At 44.8% G+C, this 25,497-nt stretch overlaps 1 protein-coding gene and 1 long non-coding RNA gene across 2 annotated transcripts in view; one reads left to right on the top strand and one right to left on the bottom strand.

Moving 5' to 3' along the window:
• The window catches only part of LOC111826879, a 13,519-nt gene extending 9,716 nt beyond the window's left edge, over positions 1-3,803 (bottom strand). Inside the window, exon 1 of the long non-coding RNA XR_002830321.1 lies at positions 3,668-3,803. This is a non-coding gene — a long non-coding RNA (uncharacterized LOC111826879). The remainder of the gene's footprint in view (positions 1-3,667) is intronic.
• The window catches only part of ARHGAP25 (Rho GTPase activating protein 25), a 77,188-nt gene extending 57,267 nt beyond the window's left edge, over positions 1-19,921 (top strand). Inside the window, exons 5-11 of the mRNA XM_006092981.3 lie at positions 3,726-3,933; positions 8,605-8,737; positions 9,561-9,634; positions 11,257-11,378; positions 12,428-12,624; positions 15,425-15,957; positions 18,236-19,921. Coding sequence (XP_006093043.1) covers positions 3,726-3,933; positions 8,605-8,737; positions 9,561-9,634; positions 11,257-11,378; positions 12,428-12,624; positions 15,425-15,957; positions 18,236-18,443 — 1,475 coding nt within the window. The 3' untranslated portion in view covers positions 18,444-19,921. The remainder of the gene's footprint in view (positions 1-3,725; positions 3,934-8,604; positions 8,738-9,560; positions 9,635-11,256; positions 11,379-12,427; positions 12,625-15,424; positions 15,958-18,235) is intronic.
• The last annotated feature ends 5,576 nt before the right edge of the window (positions 19,922-25,497 follow it).

Below are 25,497 nucleotides of genomic sequence, written 5' to 3'. Positions count from 1 at the left end.
TGGAAGAAGGGGCACAGTAAAGGACACTGCAAAAAAGCCCATAGAGATGTGGGGATAGAATGAGAGTGGGCGATTTTGTACTCATGTAGGGAGAAAGTCTTGAAAAGGAAGAAGAATCACCCCCTTCAGAGTCTTCAGTGAAGACCAGTAGAGTGTGAGATAAGCAGAGGAGGGCACTGGAAATTTTATTGGGCAGACTTGGTGGAAAGATGCAGGCTGATTCAACCAGATGGAGAGGATTAAGGGGTTGAGAAGTGGATGCTAAGGGCAGAAGTAAGGGCTATGAGGGTGGACGACTCAAGAAGGAGACTCATCATTTTTTGGATGAATATACTGGTGAATAGAAGAAAGGACAGCATTGGGTGTTTGAGACCTGGGGTAGAAGATTAGTCTTTAATAAATTAGCAAAGACTTAGACACATGTGGGCTCTTTCAATTGAAAGAGAAAAATGCAAAGAGAGAAGGAGTGAAATCTTGGAAGAGGTGAACAGGGTGGAGGACAACACTATCTTGGAGGAAGCACAGGGTCCTTTTCTCCCTCTAAGAGAGACAGGCAGGCAGACAGGAAGAAGAATGAGAGAGGCAGGGACTGGAAATGAGGGAGTTCACTCATGATGTCCTCAATTTGGGGAGATAAGGGAAAGAGGAGACAAGGTCACCTGCTGAGACAGGAGAGGGAATGGTGGTGAGCTCAAGGGAAGTGGTGTAGGTTTGGAACCGATCTTACAGAGATTGGAAATACACATGTCCATGAAATGTTAGGCTACATTCCTGCATGGCTCCCAGTGGCCTGATAAAGGCGTGGAGAGGGAGTGGAAATCAGCAGAGTGCAGATGATGGAGAGAAAAGATGTGGGGAATGAGTGCACTGGTGAACGTGACATTGAAATGACTGACTGTGGAGTATGGGAGGAAAAGAGAAGGAACACAGGACAAGACTGATGGACTCAGAGGTGGAGAAAAGTTAGAGGACTGACTGTGCAGAGGGTTATAAGAAGCAGCTCGATTCCAGATCACCTGCAAAGTGGACCTTCCTTCTGCTTGGGGACCTTGGAAATGCTGCTCACATTTGACAGCTCTGACAGCTGTGTGCACACTGTCACATTGTGTTTGGGAGATCTTTCCTTAGGAGGCCCAGTGGGCCCCTTGAATTCAAGTTTCATCTACTCAGAAGCACATCCACCTCTCCCTTTGAAGTGCTTCTCCCTAGACCCCTCAAAGGGAATTTTACAAATGCCCTGTGGCCTATATTTTAAGTCAGATCATTTTAATTATTTCCCTCCAATTTGGGGAATATAACTACCCAGGTCATTTCATGGACAAACAGCAATCTAATTTTATATTGTATTGACATTCTCTCATTGTTTTTCATTATTTTGCATGGGGTCTTTTCATTTTCATAATTTGATGACAAGCTAATTGAGCATAACAGTCCCTTCCTGTTTATAGCCAATGGAATGCCATGTGGCCTGCTCCTGGCACATGGCAGGGTACTCAATAAATGTTAGCGTGAAGCTGAATTTATCTGCTGAGATCTCGACTAGTGTTTAAACTAAATAAATGCCAAAATTATCATGAATCATGGAAAGCATTTGCTTGAAGATGAAATGACTTATTAAGTAATTTAGCAAAATTTGTTGACTCTACCTGTGCCAAGACCTATGCTAAACACTGGGAGTAAAAAGAGACCAACCCCATATTTCTGGCATGAGGGAGCCTGTAGTTATACAGAGGGCACAGGGACATACACATAATTACAGCACAGTGTGGAAAGGGATTGGGATATTTGAGAAGGATACGGATACACAGAGTAGAGATAGAATCTCTCAGGCTGGGGTCAGGGAAGGCTTACCAGAGGTGACAATACTTGAAGGGAGCCAAGGAAGACCAATGGAATTCCAGCAGACAGAGAGGGGAGAAAAGAACAGACTGGGCAGTGAGAAGAGACCATTCAAGGGCATGAACACTGGCGAGCACTGTGGGCTTTCGGAACACCAGGTGAGGTGCCTTTGAGGGTGTGGCAGGAAGTCAGGCCAGAAAGGTAGGTTGGTGCCAGACTGAATGCCAAACTAAAGAATGCCAGCCCCAGCTTCCAAACTTCAGCCACAGAAATATTTAATCAGTGTCACTGAAACACAAGTGAAACAGACAACAGCCCAGCAGGTCTGGTTGGGAGTAGGGAGAACAGAGACCCACTTGTTCAGCTGCTCCTGGATCCCATGCCCTCACCTCTCAAGCACTTGATGTTGTGAGGAAAGGGCTTCAGAGGAAACCCCAAGGATTTTGAGGGGTAATTTGAAAAACACTGCTGTGGTAATTTGGGAAGAAGTGGCTGACTATTAAAAATAAGGGGGAATACGCTCAGGTAGACCAGTGGTTTAGGAAGGTAAGTAGTAGGAGGGCTTTGAACATAGTAGAAGAGAAGAAACACCATCATAGATGAGAGAGGAATCCAGCCTGGGCTGGCCTGGGACACTGGGTAGGAGTAGAAAGGACATGGGAGATTCGAGAACCCATTAGAGCTCTTAATAGGTGGAATCCACATTAATTAGAGACTCATCCAGGGGACCAACTAGAGAGAGAATCATGGGAAAAAAACCAAAGGCTTTGGGAACCCGTGTCCAGGGCTTGAAGTGGTTGGTGCCACAGACCTAATTATAACAGAGGGAAACTCAGGCAGGACAGAGCTGAAACCATAACCTGTCTTCTGAACTTCCAGGCCTCGTGGGAAAAAATGAGTAGCCACTGATTATCCTGATTTAGAAATTAACTTTATTACACCGCTGGGGTGGAAAAGGCCAGAGCCAAGCGCTGACAGGGCTGGGGCGGAGCTGGTCCATGCATGCATTGCTGGAGGCACTGTCATTTGGAACAGTGTTTTTGGAATGCGATTTGCATACCATCGAGTGATTAAAATGTTCAAGCCATGTGAACTAGTAATTCTACATGTGGGACTTTGCCCTAAGGAAATAGTTCAAAAGAAGAAATAGCCTGGGCTCATCCATCCAAATGTCAAATAATTAATTAAACAATTAATTAGAAAAAAATACATTGTGCTACGTACATTCCAGGAACTCTGCTAGGCAAATGAATATGTTCTCTGTGTGGCAATGTTAAAATAGTCAAGCACAGTAAACCAACCTAAATTATTCAAATGCCACACTGGTTTAACACGCTCTGAGACATCCATGTGACAGACTTATGCTTAGTGTGATATAACACAAGCAGGTTATTCAAAATCACCTGCTCGCTGCTGTGGTTAAGAGCACATTCTCTTGCATGTACTGCCTGGACTTGAATTCTGATGGTACCATGCCCTGGCTTCTGACCTTGGCAAGTTCATCAGTGCCTCTAAGGCTCAGTATCTCTAACAGTAAGGTGGGCATAACAGTTAATACCACTTCGTAGGATTGCTGTCAAGATTAAACGAGAAAAGATATGCAAAGCCCTGAACACAATTCCTAGCACACTGGATAAAAGTGACTTGTTACTTTAAATACGTAAAAATGTGTGTCAAGAGAAAAAGACTGACAGAGACTGGCCCAGTTTCCAGCCCCAGGAAATATTGTGGGCGACTTGTTTCCTCTATTTTGTTTAGTATCATTTCCCCAAAACCTTTGAGGTCATAGGCAACACAGAAATTCAAGAAATAGGCAAAGCGCTCTGACCTGTCAGTTCATCCAACGGGACTCAAAATAATGGGCAGGTGCTGCTTTTCTCTTCCAGCGGTGTTTGGCCAGCGTTTGGATGAGACCGTGGCCTATGAGCAGAAATTTGGCCCCCACCTGGTGCCCATCCTTGTGGAGAAGTGTGCGGAGTTCATCCTCGAACATGGCCTGAATGAAGAGGGCATCTTCCGGCTGCCTGGGCAGGACAACCTGGTGAAGCAGCTCAGAGATGCTTTTGACGCAGGGGAGAGGCCCTCCTTTGACAGGTACGCTGCCTTCACCTCGCCCTCCCCTCTGCCTTAACTTGCGTAAGAGGACTTTTCTTTTCCAGTTGAGCTATGGGACTCACACAGACACTGCCAAGAGCCCTGGCTTGCAACAGAAAGAGCCTTTGTTTTGCTCATAGTTTAGAATGTGGGAGCCTGGGCACAGTTAGGAGACCATGGTGATCCATTACCTGGGAGAGATGTGAGCTCCACCGAGAGCCTGCTGGGCAGACTCAGGAGATGTTTAGGATACAGGGGGAGGGGAGTATGGGGTAGAGGGAAAGATGTGTCCTAGTTCCAGGCCCAGCCTTCAGGGCAGATAAGGAACGTGGGGCTGAGTTGCCTGTACAACAGACTGGGTGTGGTGGAGAACGCACCATGTCCAGATCCAAGGGCTGCGATAGTCTCCCTCAGCTTTCCCGAAGCGACCAGAACCGGCCCTTGTTAGTGTGGGAGAGCACAGTCCTATCCAGTTCTGAACTTAGTTCTGAGCCCTTCTGGAGGGAGTACATACTAACAGGTTGGCTGCCTGGTGTTTTCCCATGGATGTTGCCCACCCCTGTTTGGGGCATATCTGGTGCAGGGACATTTCTCCCCACCATTCCCCTCCCTCCCCACCTCCTTCAGCCTCCCAGCCGAGGTTTTCTTGTTTGTCTGCTATGCTCAGCTAGGACAACCACCACCCTACATTGCACGTGCTCTGCTTATTGTGCAATATTTGCTTGGTTGCTTGCATGCACTTGTCCTGCTGGCAAGAAAAAGTCATTATTCTTTCCAAATCAGCGGCCCATAAACTAAGACTTAGCAATTAAGGCCTGAGCACTATCCAGTTTCCAAAGGTTGAAATTCTTCACAAGCTTATTGAGGACGGAGGAGCAGGGCTGATCCTGGGGAAGGGTGAATAGCTGGGTGTCATGCTGTGTGGATAGTCTCACTGCTCACCTCTCCCTCTCCTCTCCCTCCGGTCCCCAGTGTGTCCATTCTGCCTCCGAAGCATCTCTAACACCCATCCATTTCCATTCTCACAGCCACTGTCTTAGTTTGGACCACCGTAGGCCTGTCTTTGCTGCCCTTGGCACATAACAGGTTAGTGTAGCAAGGGTGCTATATTTTAATAGGAAAGCGATGGGGTGGAGTCGTTACTGGATTTATACCAGGTTATGGGCATGAAATTTAAGGACCTTTTAGCATCACCATAAATTGATTTTCATTACCAGGCACTCGTTCAATTAAGCTTGCCACCTTTATATTCACTTTTCTTCTTATGTTTTTAATTAGCTTTGAGTTGATAAAAAGATGCAGGTGGGTTGTTGCAAAAGCCATATGAAGTCAGCCAGGAGGCATAGAGGTGATTTTGGTTGCCAAATACCTGCGCTAGCCTCCTGCGTGTATAAAATCAGCCTGGGTGGTAGAGTCAGAGTCTTTGATTCTTCTGAAATATTTGGATCTGGAAGGAGGAAAGTTAGCACACATCTCTGCTGCCAGAACTGAGGAGTTCCCACAGCCAGAAATAGGAAGAGTCCTTCAGGGTCTTCCCAGGACTGGTTCTTTGGGCCCACATGCGCCTTGTGAGTACTCATCTAGACCCCTACCTTGGTCACATGTGCAGTTTCACTGTGAGTTCCCCCAAATTGCCGCTCTGGATGAAGGAAATCAAAGGAACTCTGTTGGCAGATTCTAGTACAGGTGTGTCAGGCTCTCATTCAAGATAAAAATATGAATTTAAAAATCTCTTTGTCCAGCCTCTACTAGGCTGGCTACTGCCTGATCACAGAGCTAGTACACTTCCAGTACCTATTGTCTCTGGGAGAAACGCACAGAGACATTCTGCGTTATAAGATCAATGCTTCAAGGGAAGGTGGGCAGAGCTATGGGGAGCCCTGGCTCATCTCTGCTGGACCAGGGCTTGAACTCAGAAGCCCCCTGGCTCCTGACTTGCTCTTAGTCTTTGATTTAAAACATTATTTAAGGATGTTCCATTGGGTTGGAGGAACAGCAAATTCAGGAAATATCATGCTGGAAATTTAGACTATAACAATGACATCCGAGTCAGCCCTGTCCCAATGGGGCACCAAAAATTTACAGAAATAACTATAATTTTCATTGTATTAAGTGCTAAAAATGAAAAAGAGATGGTACTGTGAGAATTTAGAACAGGGGTTTTTGACATGGTCTGGTGGATTTAGGAAGCTCCCCAAGAAAATGACATTTAAGCTGAGACACAATAAAGAAGCATGAGGAGTTAGCCAGGCGATGCAGCCTTATCTTCCCCTGGTAAAATGAATGGGCAGCTTTCTGTGCATTTCGGTGCTCTAGGATGATTTACATAGCTAACTGTGTTCTTTGATGCCAACTTTGAGGTAACTATATTGTATCTGTGGTTTATAAACCCTTTCTCTTCTAATGTTGGCTATTCATGTTGTTAGTTTCTCCTGACTAAACTGTCTAGTAGTTTTTATTATTGTTTCTCTTCAAAAGACTCTGTTTTCTTGACATATCCTCCATGCTCTTTTTCTCATTCCAAATTCTTTGTTTTCTACATTCCTTCTGTGGGTGTGTTTTGAGTGCTGGGGGCTGTGCCAGGCCACACATAGTGCACTGGAGAATGGAACCCTGGAGACAGGAGGCTAGATTAGGAGGCTGAGCAGTCCTGCTTCAGGTGTTGGCACATACAGGGGGAGAGACAAAAAAAATCCTCCTTCTGAAAAGTGGAGTGGAAAGAGGGGAGGGACTTGGAGATATTCATGTGACATTTGGATAGTAGAATTGAGGGGACTTGGGAGACTAATTGGATGTGGGGTGAGAGAGACCCCAATCAAACCGTAGATCCTGGATTCTGATTAAGACCTGGGTGGACGGCAACATTAGGAGAATGCTACTCCTGCCAGGTGTGTGCTGGTTGATTTTCTGACACTTTCTTGGGAACTTCTTGTGTATTTTGCCAAAAGGGCTTTGCCTGGGGATATTTTTAGGCAATGAATCAGCAGGGAAGTCTCTTCCTGAAACCCCACCCCCTGACTTCCTGAGGGCCGCCATGGAGCATAGACAGCCGTCTGGTCTGTGCAGGCGGAGGTACAGAGTTCACGGGCTGCAAAGGGGTTGCCTCCAACCACTGGCTGTCAAAAACAAGTGTTAAAAATGTGCACACAGCGCCAAGACAGAGCTTTCTAGTCAAGTCCTGGCATTCTCACTTCTGCTGCCTCTAAGGCCTCCCTTCTCCTCCTCCTGTCCAATCCACCCCTCCTGTCTCTCCCTAGGAGGTACTCCACCCAGCAGATTCTATATTCCCAATTGCTGACCAAAGGAGACACTCAGATTATCTGAACCTCTTCCCACATCACAGCTTTCTAAATACTATCAGGGCTATCTCTTAAGAACATCAGTTTTTCTTGATATGAAATAAATCAATATTTCTTTACTAATGATCTTCCAGTATATGGTAGATTCAGATTTATTTTCTCTATGGAATAAATGCAACAGCTCTATAAACCAGGAGTCAGCAGACGTTTTAAAAGGGCCACATATGAAATATTTATGTGTTGTGGGCTAGATGGTCTCTGTGGCAACTACTCAACTCTGCTCTTATCTCAACTTGGCCAAAGACTATACAAAAATGAATGAGCATAGTGTGTTCCTATAGCACTTTATTTATGGGAGCTGAAATTCAAAATTTATGTCATTTCACATGCCATGAAATGTTCTTGAGTTATTTCTCCAACCATTAAAAAAATGTAAAACCCATTCTTAGCTAGCTGGCTGTACAAATATAGGCAGCGGGCCAGATTTGGCTCTGGGATCATGGTGTATCAACTCCTGCTGTAAACCAGAGAAGCTGAGCTGAAGAGCTCGTGCCTCTTTCTGCTAATCAGGCGATCGAATGAATGTTATCTCAGTTCCTGCAGCAGGTCTCCTCCCTCCGCCTCCAGGCTGATCCACATGCTGTAATTCCTGGTCACTCTGCAGATCTTGATGGAAGAGTCCCTGGTAGCTCCGCAACTCTGCATTACGTGTCCCTTTCCACATTTCCATATGATCCCAGGTCCAGGACTTCCCTTGTCATGGTACTAACCACACAGTATTGTAATGACTTGGTAACATTTAAGTTTGCACACCTCTGAGGTTCAATGAAGTGAGGTGTCCTGTGTGTCCCTTGGGTTCACTGCTGAAAGCCTAGTGCCTGACATAGTATCTTGCACCGAATAGTTTCTTTCAAAGCTTGTTGATTGAATAAATGATTGCATAAATATATGAATGAATCTCAGAATTATTTTAAGACTCTGAGGGATCAAATAGATCAATGGACCATGGATATAAAGCAGTTATCACATGAAAAATGAGACACTAAGTACAGAATGCTAAATTGTGAGGTGCTAAGGGACTTGGAGGAAGAAGAAAGCAATGAAGATTAAACTCTTGAAGGTTTAATGAAAAAATAGACCTTGAACTTGCCTTTGATGCAGTTAGGCAGAATAGATAAAGGAAAAGGTGTTGGGGGGGATTATTCCATAAAAGGAATTAGCAAAAATGTTTTGGTCAATATACCTTTATCAGACTCTACTTCTCTGCAAAGCTTCCCTGCGGAACCTGGGTTCTATTCCGTGGATCACCACGGGGGAGCTGAGGAGGCTTCTGGAGTTTTGCTTTCAAAGGGTGTTGCTTATTTTCTTCCAGAGATACAGATGTGCACACAGTGGCCTCCCTATTAAAGCTCTACCTCCGAGACCTCCCAGAGCCTGTGGTTCCCTGGAGCCAGTATGAGGGATTCCTGCTCTGTGGGCAACTCATGAATGCAGATGAGGCAAAGGTTGGTATCTCATTAGAGTTAGATGTCCTGCTTGGAAAGAAGGTGATGGCTACTGAACACTATTCTGGTAGGCAGGGAACAGTGTGTCAGGAGGTCCATACCTGTTGGTGAGATACTTTGTCCAACAGGAACTTCCCTGGAAACCAAAGGCAAATGAAGCCAATCATGGTGACAGCCTTCATGGGAGGTAACAATCCAATAAAGAATTGGCCCCTAATCAAATATCCCAAAGTCACTTTAAAGTTAGTAAGAGAGGGGGGAGGCATTTGATAAGGGTTTCAAGCAATATGGCCTTGTTGAGACCCACTGGGACACAAGGTCAAGCTGCCCAACTTGGAGAGCAGGTGAGAGGTCTGACTGTACTAGCTCCATGATGACCACAAGTGTCAGACATGGGCATACAAAGAATGCACGTACCAGAGAGAGGAAGGACAGGGAGCTTTTCTTGTTCCTTTCAGCTTCAGCTGCCTATGCGGTCTGTGGCCCCCTGAGATCATTCCTCTTCTCAGAGTTTTGTGTGTGTCTTTCAATAACTTTTTATTTTGAAATAACTGTAAATTCACAAAATGTTGCAAAAAACAGTATAGAGAGGCTCATTGTTTTCTTGTAGTGTTACTTTTTTATTTGTTCTTCTTCCAAGAACCCGAGGCAAGGACTATCAACAACTCATACCCACAGTAATTGCTTAATGAACACTTGAGATGTAACACTTCAATAGCACTGCCAAAGTGTTGCTTCTACGCAGACACACCAATTAGGTTCCAAGGTCTCATTGCTGGCAAGTAAGCAGGCTCATTTACTGGTATTAAAAATGTCTTTTTAGGCTCAGCAGGAGTTGATGAAGCAGCTCTCCACCCTTCCTCGAGACAACTACAGCCTCTTGAGTTACATCTGCAGGTAGGAGTCCCCCGGTATCAGCTACACAGTTTCTAGTCAAGGGGGTGAGGGGTGAAGGGGGCCTCATATATGGTGATGCAAGATGATCTGACTTTGGGTGATAGGTACACAGTGCAATATGCAGATCTTGTATCATAGAAATCCACACCTGAAACTTATATGATCCTATTAACCAATGTTACACCAATAAATTGAATAATAAGAATATAACTAAGCTCCTGGATAGAGAAGGAAAGTGTCTCTGTGAACTCAGAGACTCTAGTTCAGATCTTTGGAAGGTCAACTCTATTTACATAGCTCCGAGGTAGTTTCCTGTGTCTAAAGGACCCCCTGAAAGTTTGATCAGCATACAAAATGTACATGCTTCCTCCTCAGGCTTTCCTCAGCACTGCTCAGAGTCCTGGGACATGCAATAGAACCGAAATCTTTATAATCTTTCTAGAATTATCTCCTATCATCCTGACTTAGTGCCCCAGAGGCATACATTCCAGTTCCCCTTTCTGAGGACTTGCCAGGTGTCATCTCTGTGGCAGCATGTAACATGTGCATTGACCCAGACCTGCTGAGTTGGGAGCCTGGATCTCCATGCTAGACAGAGCTGAAATTTATCTTAATTTTAAAAAATCATTTGTTATAGTCTCCAGATTATAAAAAGTGATATATGCTTGATTTGGAAACCAGGAAAATGCAATATACTGTAAAGAAGAAATAATAATTACCCACAATCTCCTTACTCAGTAAAAATCACTATTAAGACCTGAGTGTTTTTCCTTCTGGATGTTTTGTCTCTATGACTGATTTTTACATTCATCAATATAAAGTTACTAGAACAATTTTTATACCAAATTGGAATTACATATATATATATTTGTACCCTGCTTTCTTTTTTGGCTTAATGTTCTATTGTGAACACTTTCCTATGTCATACAATAGGATTATAAATAACTTCATAATATTCTATAAGCTTTTCTCATTTGGACAGACCAGCATTTATTTGATCATTTCTCTGTGTTTCAAATTTTATGTTGCTCCAGCCTATCTATTTAAAAATGGTTTCCGGAAAAAGTAGAAATTCCTTTGTTGGCTGTTTAGTTTTTCTTTAATTGTAAATAAGAAGTGCATGCCTCAACTGGGTAGAATTATAGTAAAAATTGTTAATTATTGAGCACCTGAGAATTTGAGATACTTAGTGCTATAAGTGGAGGGTAAGATTAGGTGGCACTGGGATTCCCATCTCTGAGATTTTCCTCTCTGGAGACTTGGGCGTGATGGGAGATAAGCTTATAAAGGCAGGACAAGGGGCAATCAGAAGCCCATTTTGGTCCTTCTAGTCTCCTCTTAGCTCCCTGAAACTGGATCCTGCCTTCTGCCAATGTAACTCCCCTCCCTGCTTCCAGAGCAAGGCCACCACCTCAGCTGGCCAGGCCCCTCCTGGTTTCTATTCTTCCTTGATCTTGAATCTTTGGGGGTGAAGCTAAACTCTTCTGGGAAGAGCAGGCTGATCCCACTCCTGAGATCAGAAGGAGAATCGGGATGCATCTCTGAGATTTCGTTGGTACCCAGAAGTGCTTTCTTCTGGCAAATTCCTATTTCTTACTCTGGGATTGCCTGTCTGTTCACAGGTTCCTACATGAAATCCAGCTGAACTGTGCTGTTAACAAGATGAGTGTGGATAACCTGGCTACTGTGATTGGTGTGAATCTTATCAGGTCAAAAGTCGAAGACCCTGCTGTGATTATGAGGGGTAAGGATGGTCCTGTGGTGAGACAGATGCAGAGGAACTAATGACAGTTACGACACTAGCCCTTATGTCTGGGCACTGATCTGCAATTTGCCATGAATTTTCAACTGATTATTTTGTCTGAGTTGTAAAATAGCCCCGTGAAGTAGGCAGGGCAGGAATTATGTCCATTCTCCAGATCACAGCAGTGGTTAAAGATTTACCTAAAGGTCACACAGTACATACAATAGACTGGCACAAAAACAGTTAGCTAATGTTTCTTAATCTTTTATTATGTTTAAATACCCTTAGCCAGAGAGAGTAAACAAGTTTCATTTTATAAGCCAAGTCACAAAAAGAGTACTTGTAAAGCTGTGTTGAAAAGGCTTCTGAGGCTGTGTCTGGGATCAGTGAGCAAAAGTCCTGCCATAGAGTACTGATATCTGCCATGGATTTGGGGAGGCAATATGCCTGGCACGTATTCAACTGTGTGTGCAATAAAAATCGCATGTCACATTGAAGACCACATTAGGAGAGACACATGTCTTAATTTTCTCTGCTGTTAGATTGCTAATTTCCTGATTAAAGACTGAGCCAGTGGGGTGTAAACTGAAAATAACCACCTTTCACTCCAATCCACGTGTTTGTTCTAGCCCAGTGATGGCAAACCTTTTGAGCTCGGCGTGCCAGCATTTTGAAAAACCCTAACTTAACTCTGGTGCCATGTCACATATAGAAATTTTTTGATATTTGCAACCATAGTAAAACAAAGATTTATATTTTTGATATTTATTTTATATATTTAAATGCTATTTAACAAAGAAAAATCAACCAAAAAAATGAGTTCACGTGTCACCTCTGACACGCGTGTCATAGGTTCGCCATCACTGTTCTAGCCCATCCCTTTCACCACAGTGTCCTACCCCAAGCAATTAAGAAGAGTCCTGTGAGGAGCAAAATGAGGTCCTTTGGGGCACTGTGGTTTTAGAGACACTTTTGGAGACATCCTATAGGTATAGAGACCTTTGAGGACTACGCCATGGTCCAGCACCACAAATCTCTTCTTCTTTCAGGGACTCCTCAAATCCAAAGAGTGATGACCATGATGATCAGAGACCATGAGGTCCTCTTCCCCAAGTCCAAGGATGTACCCCTGTCACCCCCGGCTCCCAAAAATGACCCCAAGAAACCTCCAGTGGCTCGAAGCTCTGTGGGCTGGGATGCCTCTGAGGACGTCCCAATTTCTAGGACAGACAGCTTCAGTAACACGGTAAGGTGCAGAGAGCCTTCGGCCTTCCATTAGACTCGTCCTTTAATCCAGGTCATTCCATGTAAGAGCTGCTGTGGGTGGCAATTTGGGGGAGTTTTTGATGATGCTGTGGCTATGGGTATAGCTGGTACGGACTCATTGGAATGCATCTTTTTATTTTATTTATTTGTTTGTTTGTTTGTTTATTTATTTATTTTTATTGTCTAAAGTTTTACATATGTCTCCTTTTCCCCCAATTGACACCCTCCCCCCACCTCCAGCCATTCCCATCCCGGGCATCTTGAAAGCTTGGCCTCTTTCAAAGTCTAGTCTCTGCTTGCATCCTGGAGGTGAGATTAGTGATGTGTGTGCCAATGACTGAGCAATGGAACTCTTCACTGAAGCACACTCTGGAGGGATACACTTTGAAACACAGTCCAGAGCAGTTCAATGGGAAAAGAGATATACCACCTTGTGAATGTTTGAGTGAGGGTTATTGAAAATTCTGGGTCAAAGTCCAGAGAGAACTGGTTTCCTGCTAACCCATGAAACGTGATTTCTTTCTCAGAGCATGTGATGTGTTCGTGTAATATTTCGCATGCTCTGATAAACTGTCTCAGCAATGTCAACCCCCTCATTTGTACTGAGGGCTTGGGCCTCACGTTCCCAATGTCAGAAAACTCTGCAGACTCTGAAATTTAGATTGTTTGAGGGCAACAACTTACAAAGGTCAAATATGTTTTATATATTTATAAAACAAGTTTTTTATAAAAGAACATGTGAACTTTATATAGCAGCCTGACTCATTATGTGTGACCAAGGAATGAACTGCAAATTTCGGGTTGACCTGGTAATGTAAGTTGCCTATAGTACTTTTAATCTTGAGGATGAATAAGAAAGGATGGGGGGGAAACGTAGGCAGTGGTTGGTGGTGATGTTTCTTAGGTAAAGTCTGGACACAATGCATCTTACTAATACTCAACAATTAAATTAATATTTAGAAATGCTCATACCTTGTGTAGTGGCATCATCCTAGAAGTGCTTCAGATTAGCCATTGTTATGCTCACTCGACAGGTTTCTTCTTTAATGGTAACAGTGTGGGCAGTTCTGGGCAGGCACTTTACTGGGAAATGTAAACAGATCAGCTCTGGACTCCTCACTGTAAATCTATTGGGTAGAATTTATCATGCACATTTTATGTCTCAGGACCTCAGTCTCAGGGAGGTCGACCAGATGGTCCAAGGTGACAGCACTAGAATGTTACAGAATAAGATTTTGATCTAGTTCTCACCTCAAAACCCAGGTGTTTCTGACCCCAGACGAGGTTGCTGAAGCAGTTAATTAGCAGAAGCGTTAGAAGAAGAGTTTCAGCCCTTATGTTCAGATTTTACGTTTATGACTCATTCTTTTCTTTTTTTTGGTCTTTCTCTTTCTTTTCCTTTTTAATTTAACTGAAAAAAATAAAAAGGAAGAAAAAGAGCTACATTGAGAAGTCCTGATCCCTCCTCTGCCTTCACCCACTCCATCCTTCCCTGCCTTTTTAGTTTCTTATTTATCTTTCCAGTGTTCCTTTATGCAAATATAAGCAGATATGAATGTAAATTGTTATTTATCTCCCTTTTACACAAAATATAACAATCTCTTTTGAGTTCTCTCTCTCTCTCCACATACATACAGACACACACACACATACACACAACACACACACTCCACTCTGTATCTTGAATTTTTCCACTTAACAATATATACTGGAGACCTTTTTATGTTAATACATAGACAGCTACCTCATATGACCTTATGTTTTTGCAGGTGTATAGTGTTCCACTCTTGTACCATAATCTACTTAACCAGCCCCTATGGATAAAAAGGTGGTTTTCATTCCTTTGTACTACAAATAAGGCTGCAAAGAATAACCTTGACTAGGCTTCATTTTGTATGCAGGCAGATGTATTTCTGGGCTAAATTCCCAGAACTGGGGTTGCTGACTCAGAAGGTACATAGATTTGTAATGTGTAATTTTCATTAAAATTATCAAATGAAGTTTGTGCAATTTTGTACTTCCACCAGTGATGTATAAAATAATCTGTTTCCCTACAGTTTCACCAGCAGAGGTGTACTGTCAGATTTGGGGTTCTTTTAAGGTGGGGGTCCTTTTGATAGGTGAGAACTGATTTGTCAGTAATTTTAATTTGAGTTTTCCTATTATAAGAGAGTCCAAATATCTTTCCTTATATGTAAAGGCCCGCTGCATTTTCCTCTGTGAGCTCTTTATCTTGTCCTTTTCCCATTAGTTATTGGTCTTTTTCTTTTCCATTGGTTATTGGTCTTTTTCTTCTCAATTTTTATGAACCTTATATATTAGGGAGAGTGATATGCCTTGCAAATATTTTTGCCATTTTGTTATTTCTTATTTGATTTAGCATGTGGTGATTTCTTTGTTTTAATTTTGTTCTTTTAAGTTTGGGGGCTCATGCCATGTAGGTTGAATTTATCAAATGTTTCTTTTATGGCTTCTGGATTTTGAGTCCTAGTTAGAAAAGCCTCCCCATCCTAAAGTTATAAAAGAATCCTGGCTTAGGACTCTTTTACCTTAAACATATAATGCTTTTAATCAGTCCCTTCAAGTGCAATGTCCTTTCAGAAAAAAAAATGCCAGTCAGATAATCAACTAATGTGACCAATGAATAGATGGTCTTCTAATGACGAGTTTCATAGGTGTGCTGCCCAGAAATGCTTTCTTGCAAGCCTCTATTTTTTTTTCCTTGGGAACATGACACATGGGAAAAACCCATGTAACTTTCATGGCCATTTTTTTTCTAGGCCAGCGACTCAGAAGCAACCAGCCCCACTGAACAACAGCCGAGTGACATGTTTCCCGAACACAGCAGCAAAACTCCCAGGGAAAAGCCAGGAGATTGGAAGCTGCAATCACGAAAAAGGACTCAGACCCTCCCTAATCGGAAATGTTTCTTAACAGCAGCGTTTCAAGGTGCCAACAGCAGCAAAGTGGAGATCTTTAAAAATGAGTTCTGGTCCTCGTCTTCAGAGGCGAAGGCCGGGGAGGGGCATAGGAGAACACTGTCTCAAGGTGTGCAGAACTTTTCTGATGCCCAGAGGACTTCCACCTATGATAACATCCCTACCCTGCCAGGGTCCCCCGGGAATGAAGCAGGTGCACTCGCTTCCCATGCCTGCGACTCCAAGAGAGATAGTCTTTCGAGCCCAAACTCTGAAACCGGGCCTGGGACAAAGAACTCTGGAGAAGAGGGACTGGAGTCTTTGCAAAAGACGGTCCAGGAGCTGCAAAAGGAAATAGAAACACAGAAACAAGACTACGAGGAACAGATTAAAAGGTAAGTCACATGCAGAGGGGAGCCACTCAGCTTCCATCGTAAGAAGCAATAGGGATTGTTCTCATCTGCCAAAGAAGTGACATTATGAACCTTCAGTTTGGAGAATACAGTAATCTCTAGCAGTTAGGCCTGATCAGAAAAAAGGGTAAAGGGAGTGATGAGTGACTAAGCTAGTGAAAACTCTGAGCTTCAAATTAAATTCATGAAAAATTATGTCGCTTAGTCAACTTTCTAAATAGCAATTCTTTAAGGTTCAACATGCTTCGTAAATTAAGATAAACTTAAAACTTTTTTCACATTAGTGTGATTTAACCATTCAGAAAATATTGATTGAGCACCTATTGTGCTCCAGGTGACATCCCCGCTATTGGGGAATAGCACTGAACAAAACAGACAAAAGTCCCTGTGCTAATAGAGCTTTCCTTCTAGTGAGAACAGACAGACAATACAAATAAGTAATGAAAATATATGCTATGCCCACTGGTAGAAAATGCCATGGAGAGAAATAAATCAGGGCAGGAGGTTGGGGGATTCCAGAAGGGGGCTCTAATAGGGTTGTCAAGAAGGCCTCACTGAGAAGATGGCATTGAAGCAAAGGCCTGGAGGAGAAGAGGGAGCAAGTCAGGTCTACCTATGAGAGAAGAGCAGGCCAGGCAGAGAGACCAAAGGTGCAGAGGCAGAGGAAGGAAGCAGGTGTAGGTGTTCATGCACCAGACCAGTGGTGGGCTAGAGCAGGAGGAAGTCCCTGAGAGGAGAGAGGGCAGGGAAGTGGAGGCCAGAGCACAAATCAGTAGTTGGTAGAACTAAAAGGCTGGTGTGACGCCTTGGCAGTGACCAAAGCATCCTGGAGAAGACTCCCACTGCACTCTAACATGGATGCCACTGACAGGGTAGGGAAAGAACTGTCTGCCATGGAGGCTGCCACTCCTGAATGGAACAGTCTTCTGAATCCACCATCAGGGACCTCCCATCCTTGGTGGAGGGAGAAGAAACAGTCCGGAGTGTCGAAGCTTCATGCTTCAGATACATCTGTTCATGTAATCCCCACAGCAATCTTTTGAAATAGGTAATATCCCCACTTTACAGAATAAATGGGGGGTCAGGAAGGACAAAAGATTCCTGAAGGTCACACAACTAATTATTGGTGGGGCTGGGATTTGCACCTGCTTCAACCAGCTCCCAAGCTCATTCAGATCTTACCTCTCCACTAAAATCACTGGTCAGGATGTCGCATCATGTCTCATTTGAGATGTCTCCGGAAGCAAGAGGTAGATGGAGAATTTGGAGAAGAAAACGAGCTTTGTAATGGGAGGACCAGAAGGAATGAGACTGATTTAATTTTAAGAAGCAATAGGAAGTGGTAGGCAAGAGGCATTATATGCAGAACGGGGCAAAGCCCCTGAAGACAGAAGTCAGGCATGGGCTCAGATGGGAGCCTGTCTCCATGTAAAATGATCAGGCATTTGGGGGAGCAGGGAGGCAGTACCTCTCAGAATGAAACTCTGAAGCAAATTTCCAATCACACAATCTTCCCACAAGCCTGAAATCCCCTCTTTTGGCTGAGGAATGGCATACGTATTCTCATTCCTGCGAGTTAATTCAGCATAGCCAGGCAGGGGGCCACCTGGGACTAGATTAGGATTTTGGCCAGTCACAGTGAAAAGCCCCTGAATTCAGGAATCCAACAGATTTTTCACCTCGAGCAGGATTCAGAAGTGAGGGTGGCACTGCCAAGACTGCTCCAAAGGGAAGTTCCCTGTACTTCTCCAAATCTTGGTTCGTAGGAGGCCTTACTAAGGGAAGGCGCTGGTCCATACTCACCATTGAAGCAGGATGAGAAGGCTCTTAAGCGTACAAAGGTGTTGGGAATGGAATCTGTGGAACATGGATGGGGTTTCAGTAGTTAGTCAATATTTCTATTGAGCAGGACTAATGCAAGCTGCTGGGAGGGGGTATTGAAATAAGTATAATTAGATGTAGTCCCTTCTTTTAAAGACTATTATTGGGTGGAAGACATAAAACATAAAATGACATGAACAACAAATACAAGAGATGTCACAAGATGGTGTTAAATGACAAGACAGGCTCAGACATGCTGTGGGAATTCAGTTTCCTAGGAAATACTCACGTGGGGTTGGGATGTAAACAAGTGGTACAGGTTGGGTATGGGTCTTGTGATGTGGAAAGGCAAATGGACAGAGGAGGGTGTGAGCAAGGGTGAAGGGGGAGTCTAGAGGTAATACTCAATTCTTTCATTCATTTCTTTCCTTCCTCGTAGCCTTGAGAAGGAAAATTATGACGTCTGGGCTAAGGTGGTGAGGCTCAATGAAGAACTGGAGAAGGAAAAGAAGAAGTCTGCAGCCTTGGAAATCAGCCTCCGCAACATGGAGCGCTCCCGGGAGGATGTTGAGAGGAGGAACAAAACCTTGGAAGAAGAAGTCAAGGAATTTGTCAAATCGATGAAGGAGCCCAAGGCTGATGCATGAGAATCCCAGGAGTACAGGGGAAGCAGCCCACAGAGGCCCAACACTGCTCCCTTTTTCCTTGCTATGTGACAGCTGGGAAGCAAAATTACTCCCTAAGAAGAGAGGACATTTGGGAGGAAAACATCACATTTCCCAGTAAATAAATCAGTGGAATTTGCAGGAAGATGAGGGTGAGCAGGGACAAAGGTGGACATCCGTTACCGCCGGTGGCTGTGTTCAAAAGGATTGTATTATTCCACTGTCCTCTCAGGCTGAGTGACTTGGAACTTTCTCTGGCTGGATGCCTATGTCCGATGGAGACATTCGAGCCAGGTCACATCTCAGGACCCAGGGAACAGGCTGTCCCCAATTGAAGCTGGACTGAGGCTTAGTTCTTTGTTGTCTAGGTGTGGAACAACTCGCCTAGTCACATGGCCGCGGGGCCTCTCTGAGACAGAAAGGCTGAAATTGACCTTCAGCTTCTGAGTGCTCACCGTGGTTTTGAGGGGCTGCCCTTCCTAAAGCCAGAGCCCCATTCTAACACTTCCCAATGATGCTCCATCTCCAGGAGCTGGAAGCTCAAAATTATTAGTAGACTAAGAGAAAATGAGCAATAAACTGTATTTATGAAAGCAACATACATGAGAAAATTATATTCAAATAAAGTAACACAATAAATAAATAAAAGCAGGGCTGTTGATTCTTACACCTTTGTGAGAGTTAGTAAAAGGCCCTCTTCCCTGGGGCAGAGGCACCCCTCCACGGGCATACGGCTTGGTGAGTGGGGCACAGACTAGATTCTGGTTCTTACTTGCCTTTCAGTGGCCATCATTGCACAGGGTGGAACCACTCTGATGTGACTTCCTTTGAGGATGGTTGGGAGTTTAGGTAGTGACAGTCATATTAATAATATTTTTTTCTGTTTCACCAAAATACAAGTGATTTCACCCTTTAAAAAAGGGACAGGAGGCCCTAGACCTTTCTAGACAGCTGATTATTTCTTTAAGCCAACCTGGCAGAGACCTCTGTGAGGTCCCAGGCCTTGCCAGGTAGGATGGAGGAGTCTTTCATGGTTTTCTAGCGAGGTGGCCTCCAAGCTATTTTGACCATGTTACCCCATTAGTAGAAAACATTTGAGCATTCACCACTCCGATATAGAAATATTTATTTACTTATAAATTATATACATGTCACTATGTCATATATATTATAAAACATGAACAGAAATTGGGTAATCAGATAAAAATAAATATAAGTAGATGTTCTCAAATATGCTTTCAGCTCTGGAGACCATTGGCTTGATTTTCCTGCAGGTATTATCTGCACTAGCTTCATATGTCATCCCATTGCTCCCATAAATTCACTTGACTCTTGAAGCTTCGTGGCTTCATCAGTGACTTGAAACCTATGGTTACCACAGTGACAGTTCAGCATCTGTGTCTCCTCCATTTTTTATTTTCTCCCTCTGTTTTCTTACTTTTTCTCCTCCTCTCTTTGTTCTTCACCCTGGTTAGTCTCTCCCTGCCTGTGGCCATGACCTATTATTCACAGAGAGAAAGGGGTAGGGGGACAGTGTTTCTCCGTCCTGTTACTCAGGCCCTGCTCCACCCACCCCAGTCCCCTGAGGACCAGACTGATGGAGGGTGAGGACAACACCTAAGGCATGCTCTCAGAGCCTGCTTGCAGAAGGTTGGGAGGTGGAGACATGATTTAGAACATATTAAAGCAATAAAACATTAGGTTTCCTGGGGTTTATAGTTTTTAAATTACAGAGTAGCAAACATGGAAATACTCACTGAACACCTAATTTACATTGATGAGTGTGTGCAGTTCTGCCAGACGTATGTTCCCTCCCATGTTCACCCATGGGTTCCTCTCACTAATTCTTTGGGTGCTAAAACCGTGAATAAGGAAGTAGCTGGCAGCACAGTTCCAAAGGGAGCAAACATTTGTGTGAAGGTGCAAAGAGGAAGGCCTGGAATCTGTTGTTTGGAGGTCCATGTTACAGGGCCACACTGGGTCTTGGAGTGAGAGCTTGGGCTGAGCGGAAGGGCCACGTTTGAATCCAAACTCCCTCTTGGTCTCGAGATGCCTCTGGTCCTACCCCGTCCACCAACACAATGAGACAACAGAACTGCCATTCCAGCTTCAGAAGCTGGAGTGTCACTTCCTCTTCATGATAAGAGGAAACTCTGCTGGCTTAGGCTGCCACAAGTTGGTCCTGTGCCAACTCCCATAAAAGGGGAGCACAAGGAAGAGTTTTCCAAGGACTCTAGGATCTCATGAGTCCAAGGAAAGGCAAGGAAAGATCTGGGGTCAGGTGCTACTGTCTTCAATGCCCTGAAAGGGTGCACATAAGATGCACGACAAGGTGGCTACACCTGGACCAAGGTGCTAGTTTCTAGAAAACAGAACTCAGAGACTGACCTATGTCATCGGTGCTCTGTTGGACTCTGGGGCTCCCATCTTCACTTTCAAAGCCCTTTGATGAGCAATATCTACTCAATCTGCCTGTTTCCAGCCACCCACCCCCTTCACCTTACCACCTCTTCTATCTGCACAGAGACCTAGAGCCTAAAACGATCTTCAATCACGTTTTAAAACCCCTTGCCTTTTTCCTAGCTAAATTCTTAATTTCCCTCACAACCTCAAGCATGCGTGTGCACTGGAGAGGACACATTACATTAGGGCATTGGCTGGGATGACTCCTGCCTTGGTCTGTTCAGGATGCTTTGACAAAATACCACAGACGGGGTGGTATTTACTTGTCACAGTTCTGGAGCCTGGATGTCTAAAATCAGGGCCAGATGAGAGCTCCTTCCAAGTTGCAGACTTTCCTTGTATCTTCACATGGTGAGGGGGCTGGGGATCTCTGTGGGGATCTCTTTTATAAGTCACTAATCCGGATCATGAGGGCTCCACCCTTATGATTTATGTACCGTGAAAAGGGCCCACCTCTTAATATCACCATCTTTTGGGGCTTGGAATTCTATATTTGAATTTTGTAGTGGGAGCAAATACTCAGACCATAGCAATTACCTCCTAATGAATTTTGGTCAGACTCAGGCCTGGAGAGATCCAGTGTGACATCACTAGTACATAGCCTGCTGCAGAGGTTGTAAGCAATAAGCATTTTTGTTGTCGTTGTTTTGACCAATTCCTTAAGCCCTGCTCAGAGGCCCACCCCTCAGAAAAGCATGAAGCAGGAGACTCGGAGGAAGCCTCAGGCCACCAAGCTGGGGGGACAGCGAGGAGCATCAGGGCACAGCAGCCGTTGGCTGGGCTCCGACTCAAAACAGGAAGATGTGCATGCACTGTCGTCATGTAAACTTCCACATTCCACCACTTCCTCTGCAGATGCCATCAGTGGTCAGGCCATGTGCTGGCTGGGAGCAGAGAGATCACTCAGAGGCTGCCCTGCAATTCAAACGGGCTGCCTTCACAAGACTCTCACGAAAGCCTTCATCCTGCCGGAGAAGACTGGGTGGAGGGAAGTTCAAGGATGAAGATCCAGCTGCCTCTCATTCGAGGGGCCAAGGCTGGCGCGTGGCCAGCATCAGAGAGAGCTGCTGAGTGACTTCAGACAAGGAATGCGCAGAGAATACCAACACGAATGGGCAATGTCAACATCTCTTTTCTCTGAGGCTTGAAAACTATCTTAGAATAACAGCACTGGAAGACACCCTTACACTTATCTAATCTAACCTGCTCATTTAATGGCTAGGAAAACTGAGGCCCAGAGGCCTCCCTTCTGGCTTCACTTTGGTGCTCACACAGCTATCAGGTAGAAAATTAAGTTTGGATAATTTTTTTTAATATATTTTATTGATTTTTTACAGAGAGGAGGGGAGAGAGATAGAGAGTTAGAAACATCGATGAGAGAAAAACATTGATCAGCTGCCTCCTGCACATCTCCTACTGGGGATGTGCCCGCAACCAAGGTACATGCCCTGGGACCTTTCAGTCCGCAGGCCGACGCTCTATCCACTGAGCCAAACCGGTTTCGGCAAGTTTGGATAATTTTTGAGAGCTCCTTTAACCCACCCTTCAGAGATTCTCGTGATTCTTGGCTTTTATCTAAGTGACTATTCCCCCTGATCATGATTTGAAACCCGCTGAACATCAGTTGCCGAGTGCTTCCAGAGTATAGAGTGAGCTCATCTCTTGGTCACAACCAAGATCCACCTTATGTGATGTCATTCTCACCTACTTTGCATTACTGATGCTCTTCTAAGATGGTTTTCAGTCTTGGCTGCACAATGGAATCCCCTTCAGGAACTTCTAGAAGAAATCTGATGCTCAGATCCCACCTCATGTTGATTGAATAAGAATCTTGGAGCAGAGAGTGGAGCCCATGATTTTTTTTTCTTAAAAAACTTCCCTGTTAATTTTAATATGTAGACAGTGTTATTAAACATGGTTTTACCAGTAAAACTGCTGCATTTGGCTCAAGTCAAGACTAATGATAATAATAAATCTACCTGCTCCCATTTTACATGTCCAATCAACACAACTAAACTCCTATCTGCCCTACTTGCTGGCTTATCATGTATTTACTCATTTAGGATAAGAGATGCTTAAGAGAGAGAAAGTAGATTTATGTTATATACCCATTTTGCAAATGGGGAAAACTGAACCTGACAATGTTACCCAGAAATCTTAATATAACAGTAACTTACTCATGAACAAATCCATGGAATTTGAGAGCCACTGGAGTGGCTCACAGAACTCAGGCAACCCGTTTATTCACTAAATTACCATTTGTTATAAAACTAGAGGCCCTGTGCATGAAAATTCATGCACTGGAGGGGATGTCCCTCAGCCCCGCCTGCCTCCTCTCACAGTCTGGGAGCCCTCAGGGGCGGGAGGTGACCCAGCGATCAGGGGAAGGCAATGCCCCATCACACCTCTGCTGCTGCCACTGCCGGCAGCGCAAGCCTCAGCCAGCCCTGGTTATCTGAGCCTCGGGCGGCCCTGGGTGGCTAGGCAGCCACCATCTGAGGCTTGCCTGCACCTCGGGCCGGCCCTGGGTGGCTGGGCAGTCACCATCCGAGGCTTGCCTGTGCCTCGGGCTGGCCCTGGGCAGCTGGGAGGCTGAGGGGACTGGGGGACTCCAGAGGCAGGCGCACGCCTGCCACCCCAGCAGGGCTGAGGGGACTGGGCACCACCATCTTGTGGCTGTGGGTGCCGCCATCTTTGAGGTCATGGCAGTCAATTAGCATATTCTCTCCTTATTGGCTGTGGGCACCGCCATCTTTGTGATGGTATGAGGGTCAACTAGCATATTCCCTCTTTATTAGATAGGATAATGTAACTCAGGAAAGCCAGATGGAAGAGATGTATGGGGCAAGATATGGGGAAAGGGATTTGGAGCTTCTATGCTCTCCCACATCTCCGCATATTCACCAACCCCCAAACTCTCTGAATCCCATCTTTTTGGGTTTTTATGGAGGCTTCATTATATAGGTATGCTGGATTAAATCACTGGCCATTGATTATTGAACTCAACCATCAGCCCCTCTCCCTTCCCTGGTAAATGATAAGGCCAAGGGTATAGACCAGTGGTGGGCAAACTCGTTAGTCAACAGAGCCAATATCAACAGTACTTCTTCAAAATAGACTCGTCCAGGCCGAAAATTGACTTCTGCACATGGGCCACGAAGTTTCAATCGCACTGTACATGCACCCGCACATGGTATTTTGTGAAAGAGCCACACTCAAGGGGCCAAAGAGCCGCATGTGGCTCCCGAGCCGCAGTTTGCCGACCATGGGTATAGACCACTGAATTGGCCGTAGTGATTTCTGTCTATCTTCTTTTCCTGACATTCCCATTTAAATTGTTATTTTTATTTTTCACCTAGTGTAGTTTAAGTCATATAATTTAAATGCATGTGTGAAATTAAGTCCCAATTGTTTTAATACTAATAATCACTAACATTTATTGAGTGCTGACTATTGCATGCCAGACTGTTCTAAGTGCTTTATTTGTATTGACTGAGTTAATCCTCACAAACCCCAGAGCTAGATAGCAGTATCCCCGTCTTACAGCGAAGTGCCTGGCTTTTGCTGTTGCTCCTGCCTTTCACTGTGGCTCTGCAAACTGTCTCACATCCAGAAGGAAGCTGTTTTCTGACAGCTTCTGGGGTTGGAGATGAGCTTGGGGCACGTGAGGGCAATGCTAACACTTCAGACGATCTCCAGTAATTGGGTGAATTGCTCATCTGACACACTGGCTTTTGGCAAATTAGTCTGCTCCCACATATTAATAGCCATGCGTGGCCAACTGGAAACAGATTTACTGGAAAGTAAAGTGAAGTGAGAAGGGAGGCAACAACGTAAGTGAAGCTCGCACCTGTCAGGAAACGGGAGTTCCACAGAAAGTACAACCCAAGGCCGAGGCCTCTTCCTGGACCACTGAACTGAAGATCATAGCCAAGTGGGGTGGGGTGGTGCAGTGGTTAGAAACCCTGCAGAGAGGATGAGAAGGCAGAAGGGGCTCACCATGTGGAACTCTGGGGAGGGGAGGTGGTGAGTGCCTCCTGCCTTGGGCTGCCATGTGTAGCTGTGTAGCTGAGAGGGCAGGCACAGCTCCAAGTCACAGTCTGCCCTCCACGCCCTGCTCCCTGGCTGCTCACCAGTGGGCACAGGGCGCAGCTCACACCCAGGAGGCGGCCAGAGGACTCTCCCACAGGCGGTCTCAGTGAGGCAGACCTGGCAGCGTCACCCTTCGAGAACAAGGAAGTTCAGGTGTTCCACCCTTGCCACATGTACTTTGGTAAAAGCTCAGAGACAAAGGGGATAAGAGGATTCTGAGATCACAAGAGATTTTCCAAGAAGTCCATCTTAAAATAGCTGTTTATTAGTACGTGGAGCTATTGCCATTATTATTGATCACCGTTATTACTTATGGCAGATGAGAAGCACGTTTTGTAGGTAAGGAGGTCAGTGTAAAATGTTGAGTGATGGAGAGAGCCAGAAGGCTGCTAACTTAGAAGCACAGACTTCCCATTCTAGAATGACCCCCTTCTCTAGTCTAGGTGGTGGGTGGTCCTGGTCAAGTTTAACCAGGAGTATT

This window comes from Myotis lucifugus, unplaced genomic scaffold (assembly GCF_000147115.1).
Source record: "Myotis lucifugus unplaced genomic scaffold, Myoluc2.0 scaffold_108, whole genome shotgun sequence".
NCBI lineage: Eukaryota > Metazoa > Chordata > Mammalia > Chiroptera > Vespertilionidae > Myotis > Myotis lucifugus.
The sequence above is the reverse complement of the archived record's forward strand: the minus strand, read 5'-3'. Positions and strand labels throughout refer to the sequence as shown.